The sequence below is a fragment of the Lactuca saligna genome, chromosome 6 (genome assembly GCF_052625555.1).
Source record: "Lactuca saligna cultivar CGN05327 chromosome 6, ASM5262555v1, whole genome shotgun sequence".
Taxonomy (NCBI): domain Eukaryota; kingdom Viridiplantae; phylum Streptophyta; class Magnoliopsida; order Asterales; family Asteraceae; genus Lactuca; species Lactuca saligna.
The window spans coordinates 36,759,461-36,768,660 of record NC_136422.1 but is presented as its reverse complement, the minus strand read 5'-3'; the positions used below and the strand labels follow the sequence as shown (position 1 = coordinate 36,768,660).

Here is a 9,200-nt window from a genome sequence, read left to right as displayed (position 1 = left end):
TGGTCCACATTATACCAATAAATTACAAGTATTTCTACTCAATTATTCTACACCTCCCATCACCGATAACAAAACAGAAAACCAGAGGGATGAAAAAAGGAAAAACATAAAAAGTCAAGGGAGCAAAGTATAAATACCAGATACGGAGAAACGTGGTCTCCTAGTCGCCCTTCAACAAGTGACCATACCCTATCCTCATCTCTTCATTAAACACATTCTCCTACACACATCTCTTTCCCTTCCAACAAAACTAACATTAAAACAAGACAATTTTTCAAGAAGAAATTAAAACACTTCTTCAACTTTTATTTTGAAGAGAAGAGAGCTAGGAAATCGATCATTAATAGAAATGGCTCAAGCAATGTTGTTGACATCTAACACCATACTTTCCGGCCAACCATTGCTTCAATCACTTAAACCTAAGCCTTTCTCCTACCACTTACTCCCACGCAACCTTCCAAACTTGTCTCCGGCCACAAAGTTTACAAGCCCGGTTGCCCTCTTTAAATCCAAGGCAAAAGCTCCTGTCAAGAAGGTTGGTTTTAGTTTTATGCATGTTGTACTATTGTAAAACTTGTTTACTAGTTTTGAAACTTCAATTATGGTATAATGCCACAAATTTTTAAAGTAGAGTGGTTAAGGTTAGGTTGTATTATTACACATCCAACTAGAACTAGTTGTCATGCTCATGTTAACGACATGAATAATGCCTATAATTCCAATCTATATTTTTTATTTTTATGTTTTGTTGCCCGACTTTCTTTTCCCCTTTTTTGATGATTTTTTTAAAAATGTTTAGGCTGTAGTCTCAAAGCCGAAGGTCGAAGATGGTATTTTCGGCACATCCGGAGGCATTGGATTCACAAAGCAAAATGAGCTCTTTGTTGGCCGAGTCGCTATGATTGGTTTTGCTGTAAGTATACTCTCCGTAACCTTTTCTTTGAAGACAAAAAACATCTACTCGGAACACTTATTCAAATATAATAGTATTTTTGACTTTATAATACGAAGGGATGATGTGTAACTTCCTTTTGTTTTTACACTAATTCACGTGTCCTTGATAGTTTTTTGGTTGATAAACATATGAGAAATAAGTTTCAATCATTTAAACAAGTCAAATAACTCTCAACATATACTAGTATAATATTTTGTACGAGTTTTGTAATTTGTAGGCATCTTTATTGGGAGAAGGAATAACCGGAAAGGGAATCCTACAACAACTTAATTTGGAAACCGGAATTCCAATTTATGAAGCTGAGCCACTTCTTCTCTTCTTCATCCTCTTCACTCTCCTTGGAGCCATCGGAGCTTTGGGTGACCGTGGTCGTTTTGTAGATGAGCCCACCACCGGACTTGACAAAGCCGTCATTCCTCCCGGAAAAGGAGTCCGAGGAGCATTGGGTCTTAAAGAAGGAGGTATATTCACATATTTTAGTAATTTGATATGGTGTTTCATATTCAACAACTATTACAAACAACTATTACAATGGTCATACTCATACAACTGTTTCATATTCAACAACTATTACAATGGTATACAAGTATACAACTGTTACCTAGGACAAGGCAACAGTTATTTGACCATTGTTTATTATTACGTACTCTTATTTAAAACCATCTTTGTGGTTTTATGACTTTATACTTGATAAAATATGACCATTGTTACCATTGTTTATTATTACGTACTCTTATTTAAAACCATCTTTGTGGTTTTCTGACTTTATACTCGATAAAATATAGGTCCTCTATTCGGGTTCACAAAGGCCAACGAGCTCTTTGTAGGAAGGTTGGCACAATTAGGTATTGCTTTTTCATTGATAGGAGAGATTATCACAGGAAAGGGAGCTCTAGCGCAACTAAACATTGAGACTGGAATCCCAATAAGTGACATTGAGCCACTTGTGTTGTTTAATGTTGCTTTCTTCTTCATTGCTGCTTTGAATCCTGGAACTGGTAAATTCGTCACTGATGAGGAAGAGGATTAGATGAAAATTAATGAATTTGGGGTTTTGTAGATTTTAATGTATTTATTTGTATTTTTGTGTGACGTATGACTATAATATTAGTTTCCATTAAACATTGTTAAATAGCAATGGATCGATGTTTGATGTTCGATGTGTGATTAAAAAACCCCGTTTAATAAAACATAGAAGATAGAGAAATAGTGTTAATTGGATTCGTCACATCATATGACCATATTGGTTCCAATTTAGTATTCGCAAGAGAGTTAAAAGAATCATTAACTACAACAAATACCATATATACGGGGGATGTGTGTGGGGGGGGGGGGGGGGGGGGGGGAATGATCGTATATATGGTATTCGTTTTAGTTAATTTAAAGCAAGATTGCCGGACAAAATGATGCAAGATAAACACCGGATCGAAAATGATCGTATTCTACGATAACAAAGAACAATAAGAGCAATCTATGTTCTTAAGATTTTTTTCTCAAATTCTTTCGTACACTTTATTATATCTCCAAGGGAAATCTTCAGAAAAGTCCCAATATTTACGGAAAAGTTACACTTTAGTCCCAAGATTTTTTTTTTGAACGAAAAAGTCCTGAAAACCGGCAAAAATTTGCAGTTTGACCCTTTTTGACCGGTTGAAACCGGTACCAAACTAATTTGGGACTATTTCGTAAACTAATCCAAAATATTGGGATTTTTCAGTAAACAAAAAATATTAGGACTTTTCTGTAAACAAAAATATTAGGACTTTTCTATAAACAAAACCTTAATTATTATTATTGTTATTATTATAATTATTATTATTATTATTATTATCATCATCATCATCATCATCATCATCATCATTATTATTATTATTATTATTATTATTATTATTATTATTATTAAAAATATAAATAAGAATACTTTTTTTTGAACTTATTATTATTAATATTGTTACTAATACATATAAATGTATTTAAATGAAAAAATAATATTAATGACATTGTTTAAGGGTGGAGGTGGAGGAGATGTTGCTGCCTTTAGCATTGAAATCATGCATGTTTGCTTGTATATTTTTACTTTTTATATGGCCATTTCACATTTGTTGTTATTGTTTTCAATTAAAAATAATAATACTTAACAATTTAAAAGAAGTTGCATATTTGTAAAATTCTTTATAAATAGTTTAAGTTAGAAGGATTTCTCACTTTGTATATAAAAATGTTTACAGTAGAAGGATTATTTTCCAAATCCAACAGATCCACTACAAATATCTACATAGGTAGCCCATATCAAAATTCAAAAATATTAATTACAATATCTTGTTCAATAAAAAGTAATAGGACATGTTTTTTGGATTAATACTTTTGAATTTTGAATAATACTTTTGAATTATTCCTATTACTTTTTGTTAAACAAAATATTGTAATTAATACTTTCGAATTTTAATATAGGTTACTTATGTAGATGTTTGTAGTGGATTTGTTGGATTTGGAAAGTAATTCTTCAACCTTAAACAATTTTATATACAAAATGAGAAACTCTACTACCTTAAACTATTAATATGCAACTTCTTTCAAATTGTTAAATATTAATATTCTGAATTGAAAACAATAATAACAAATATGAAATGACCATATACAAAGTAAAAATATACAAGTAGACATTCACGATTTCAATACTAAAAACATCACCATCTCCTCCACCTCCACCCTTAAACAATGTTATTAATAATATTTTTTTCATTTAATGCATTTATATGTATTAGTAATAATATTAAAAATAACAAGTTCAAAAAATAGTATTCTTATTTATATTTTTAATAATAATAATAATAATAATAATAATAATAATAATAATAACAATAATAATAATTAAGGTTTTGTTTATAGAAAAGTCCTAATATTTTTGTTTACAGAAAAGTCCTAATATTTTTTGTTTACTGAAAAATCCCAATATTTTGGATTAGTTTACGAAATAGTCCCAAATTAGTTTGGTACCGGTTTCAACCGGTCAAAAAGGGTCAAACTGCAAATTTTTGCCGGTTTTCAGGACTTTTTCGTTCAAAAAAAAAATCTTGGGACTAAAGTGTAACTTTTCCGTAAATATTGGGACTTTTCTGAAGATTTCCCTATCTCCAATTAGGAGATATAATAGAAATCATTTATTTTAAGAAACAATATAAATTCAAAAGATTTAATCCAACTAGGAGATCATTCTTAATCAAGATATATCTTAACAAAAAAAAATCTTAAAATAAAATAAAATAAAACTAATAAACAAAATCTTCAAATTGTATTTGAAATTCCTGAATCGTTTTTCCACTCTTGAAAACGACTCGTCATCGACTCTTCGTATTTAATTCGTCTTACTCATGGCTTTCCAAATGGCAAACAATTTCTAAACTTTAAAACGACATATAAGCAGAAAAACAGCAACGGTAAAAAAATGTTTTCGGTATGCTCTTGAGTTGCTTCGATTATGATTTCTTGAGTACCCATAGAAGAATTTCATGTATATAAAGAATGTAAAAATCTGAAAACTTGTCGTGGACATTATCATCACCAGTTTTCGTAATCACGGACATTGAAAAATACATCTTATTTTCAACACCATCTTCTTCTTCAACGGTTTCGCCTTCATCTTCGGTGTTATAGACAGGTTTCGTATCATGGACGAAAACAATATCACAAAATTGACAACTTTCGTTTTCATCGTCTTCGTCCCAAAAGATTGATTTTGATTCATACAAACTTGAGGGAAATTAGTGCACATAGCCATACCAAACTGGTATTATTACTATAAATATCAATGTCCTTTTGTGATACAAGGAAAAGCAAAATAAAGCATAATTAAAAAGATATTTATTTTAATAAAACGCCCCAAAAATTGTAAGGTAAATATATCATTTTTAATTCAACAAAAACATTAATTATCTTGAAGTCAACATTCAATATTTATTCATCCAAATATTCAAAAGTAATTTTATAAGAAAACAGTTATCAGAGTACAATCCTAAAATAATCATGATGCGGAAACATAGGTGAATGAATTGCGATCAAGTCGGACCCTTTCATTTCAAATTGGAAGTACCTGAAACATAAACTGAAAACCGTAAGCACGAAGCTTGGTGAGTTTCCCAAAATACAACATACCATAAATATCAAACATATAATGGGCCTCGCCCGTCCGGCATCGGGCCCTGCCCGACATCAGGTGCCGCCTGGCATCGAGCCCTGCTCGGTAAACAAATATGTCAGTCATCAGGCGCCGCCCGATATACATATTGACATATAAATAAATAATCATGCAAGCACATGCAATAATCACAAAGACAATAGTATACAATACCGTCATCGGGCCCCGCCCGACATTGGGCCTTGCTTGGTAAGTATATCAACACATAACACAAGAAATAATCATAAAGATAGATATCATAAAGAATGGTCATTAGGCCTTGCTCGCCGTAAGCCCTTGCCCAGTAAGCATATAAGCATGTACACATGCAAGAGTCACGCAGACATCTAGCATCCTATATAATAAAACCATGGGCCGATGTTGGTGCCTTTGATCCACGCTAACAAACATAAAATATCTTCCAATCAAAAAAGAGTCCCGACTTACACTAAGAGTCCAAACTAGGGTAAAATACCTTTTTTACCCTTTCCTAACTTGTCCCAAGGCGAAAGCCCAATCTAATTGTCGGAACGATGTCCGTTTTGGGCGCAAAAAATCGCAAAGAAGAGGCATGAGCTGCACACTTTGGTCACTTTTAAACATCGTAACTAACTGAGCTAGCTCAGAAAGTTGATCTCCAATGCAATGAGTGTTCATTTCCAAGCCATATTTTTTTGTTATTTTTTTTTTCAATTTCGAGATTGTAGATTAGAGTGCCTGTATGATGAGATATGAGCATAGAGAAACAAATTGATTAAAAATAAACTAATCCTTGGAAAGATGCTTAATGGAAATTGTGCTCGAAAATTCACTATTTTCTTCTAAATTCAAGGTCCAACTTCCCCAAGCTCCATAACTACTAGCTCACTCCATGTATAAACTCCACTAGTTATTAAGCCCATAATCCTTGTTGTCCTCTAAATCTAATTGCTTTCTATAGGTCCCGAACATTCCCGCTCTGCTAGTCTCCTTGAAATCTGCAATAAATCTCACAAAACTAGAAAGTACCTGAAATTGCAATAAAATAATAGAAAGGAAAATATGCATGAAGATTAGCTAAGTTGTGAATGAAATACAATAAAATAAACTATAAAAAGAAGTAAATAAAAGGAAACTATCAAATAGCATAAAGAATGGTCATCGAGCCCCGCCCAACATCAGACCTTACCCGGTAAGCATACAAGCACATACACATGCAAGAGTCACGGACACATCTAGCATCCTACATGATGGTGACAAAGACTATAACGCTCACCAAAACCTTAAGTCCTTTATGATGGTGACAAAGACTATAACCCTTGATCGAAACTGGCAAATCCTTAAACCAACTTCCCGTTCCTAGAAGGACCACTGCATTCCGACCATCTTCAACCTTCACGATTATGAAATTCCCTTGGTGCAATCACTGCTCCACCCCTCAACATTGGACAGTCGTTCTTCGTTTAGCCCACCTGGTTGCAGTGAAAATGCATCAGGTTCGATCCACGGGGTAATCCCTACTAAAATGACCCATCTGATTACAACTAAAACATTCTCGGCCTATCTCACGACATCCCCCATGCTTGACACAACGACCCCGACCTTGATGTCTTCCCAGACATGAATCCCAAGTCTTGGGCCTCTTCACCTGGCACACTGAAATATGAGGTTCGTAAATCCCAGATTTTGATTTTTTTGTCCATTCCGGCGGTGGTCATGTGGCCGTTGGTGGCAGAGGATTGTGAACTTGTAACATACACAAACTTTAGCTGCTTTGTTTCACTTTAATCCTGGGCTTCGGCCCATGTACAGCAATTCAGCAAAGCAAACAGTAGCTTACTCTCGCTTTTTATTCTTTATTTATTTATTATTTAATTTTCTTTTCTTTGGGTACAGAGGCTCTTCCCGCTTGTTTTGCCTTCCATCTCCCAGCACCTCAATCTCAATGGCGTTTGATGCTGCCGACAACTCACCCTCTTCTCGTTCTCACTTCAAAAAATCTGTAAGTTTTAAGTTTCTTCCCTCCTTAAATTTCATCCATTCTTCCTTCACCGATGCATTTCCCTGATTTGTAAATCAGGTTTCTTTGCGAGACTGGTGGTTAACTAAACCCCAATCGGACGATGACAGAAATACAATAGGGGTTTCAGGACTCACTTCCACTTCGCAACTGTATCTCTCTCTCTCTCTCTCTCTCTCTATAGGGTTTGACTTTGTTATTTGGTAACAAATTTCAAGGTATCAAGTATGATCGATCTTTGATGAAATTACAGGAATCGGGCTGAACGCTGTTTCTCTTCTGCACCAATCGTGAAGGCGTACGATTTCTTTGAATTAGAGACTGTTGATGGCGTATGCGTCATTCTGCAAGGTTACATCAACAAAGAGAAAACGCTTGGAAGTGGATTTTCCTCAGAGGTATGTTAAAGAAACAATCTTTACTATGGATGTTTGGTAGCTTGTAGTGTTAAATTTGTTGTTATAGGTTTATTTGCGATGGAAAATGAGCTGTATGTATTGTTTCTTTTCATTTACAGGTGTTTGATCATTTTGTTATCGGTTTTCCCTCATATTGGGAAGAATTTTCTACAAGTTGTCCCCAAAGAGGATCTTCTGATGAATGTGTTTCAAAAGGTACTAATCTAGGTTTTGTTTTTTTTTGTTGGAGCCAAAAAATGAAGAATTAGTAAATAGAACGTTTATTTTTGTACAAAAATATGAAATTCTATAACCTTCAACACATACACATTCTCACTTTCTTCATATAATCAGAACACGAAGATGAAAAACACTCCATTGAACAACATGACAAGTTTCATGATATGAACAACATACACAAATCTCCTAGTGTCTCTCCACATGTATGTTTTCTTCATTATATATACATATGCATCTATAGATTCAATCTGATTATATCATGGAAAGTTGGATGAATTTAGAGGTTGTTATTTTCAAAATAAAGGAATTAGTTTGAGAATTGAATAATGTGATTATTGAGTTGTGGGTTTTAAATTAATGGGAGATTGCTGTAAAATAGGGACCCACAGAAACAGAGTGTTACAGTTACAGTGGCAAAAGATCTAGATCAGGGAGAGTTCTTTTGCCTTCCTTGGAATTCTGGCGCAACCAAACAGTGGTTTATGATGCAGGATTGGTAATATTAATATTAATATTTAATAAACAATTAACAACAATATTATTATTTAGGGATAGTATTTACTATTTAGCTTTACTAATTTTATACATATACTAGAACTTAGGTGCTTAAAGTTAATGCTCTTTCCTTCCTCAACTTGTTACTCACACTTTTTTTTTTTTTTTCATTTAAATTTTTTAAGGATCGACAAGTTACTGGAGTTTCTGTGGCAGGGGACTATGGCATTGGCGGGAGGCGTGTTCTTGGCAAGAACATTTAGGGTTTATCACACCATGTGAACACAATACTGGTTTTCATCGATTGTTTCTTTTTGATTCTTATGAATTGATTGATTAGTCTTAGTAGTTTATAGCAACTTAGTATCAGAGCATGATACAATGGCTCACTTCACAAATGGTGGCGATGGTGTAAAAACTAAACGATCGTTATCAATTAAGTACTTAACAAATAATTGATCACTTTTCAAGCATAGTGACATATTAAATTAGTAGCATCTATTTGTTAAGCACTTTCAAAGCATATTGCACACTTTTGGAACATATTAAAATGAAGATAGTAGTATCTCTTGATTAAGCATTTTACAATTAAGTAGAATAAAGACAAATTAGTGTCTTATTAGCAAAATTAAAAACATGAAGGTGGTGGTGTTTGTTAGGCAGTCAACGATGATTTGATGGTGACGGTACAAGCAGATGACGATGGTGGTTGAAACCGAAGGCGGTAGGTGGGGGTGGTGGTTGTAGCTGGTTTTGCTGCTTGGTCTTCGTTGGAGATAGATAGAAAACAATGGAGAGAGAGAGAGAGAGAGAGAGAGAGAGAGAGATGTAGTTGGCAATGACCTTTGGTGTTACGAGAACTGACCTTTGATGTTGGATGGATCTACGACGTGGTTGGCAATGAGTGACTTTAGCGAAAAGAGATGTAGCTACATGAGT

General features: G+C 33.9%; 2 protein-coding genes across 4 annotated transcripts; both read left to right on the top strand.

The window, feature by feature from the left end:
* Positions 1-218: 218 nt before the first annotated feature.
* NPQ4 (Chlorophyll A-B binding family protein) lies at positions 219-2,113 on the top strand. The gene is made up of 4 exons (XM_078959594.1): positions 219-535; positions 800-913; positions 1,173-1,416; positions 1,741-2,113. Exons 1-4 carry the CDS (start codon positions 350-352, stop codon positions 1,983-1,985), a joined length of 789 nt encoding a protein of 262 aa, XP_078815720.1. The 5' UTR covers positions 219-349; the 3' UTR covers positions 1,986-2,113.
* A 4,894-nt stretch (positions 2,114-7,007) lies between these two features.
* Positions 7,008-8,731, top strand: LOC145001917 (kinetochore-associated protein KNL-2 homolog). 3 transcript variants are annotated; one of them, XM_078961245.1, is made up of 7 exons: positions 7,008-7,110; positions 7,189-7,280; positions 7,382-7,526; positions 7,646-7,742; positions 7,881-7,969; positions 8,146-8,262; positions 8,447-8,731. In XM_078961245.1, exons 1-7 carry the CDS (start codon positions 7,054-7,056, stop codon positions 8,522-8,524), a joined length of 675 nt encoding a protein of 224 aa, XP_078817371.1. In that variant the 5' UTR covers positions 7,008-7,053; the 3' UTR covers positions 8,525-8,731. The 3 variants fall into 3 exon arrangements, with proteins under 3 accessions (XP_078817371.1, XP_078817372.1, XP_078817373.1); XM_078961246.1 differs by lacking the exon at positions 8,146-8,262; XM_078961247.1 differs by lacking the exons at positions 7,881-7,969; positions 8,146-8,262.
* Positions 8,732-9,200: the final 469 nt, after the last annotated feature.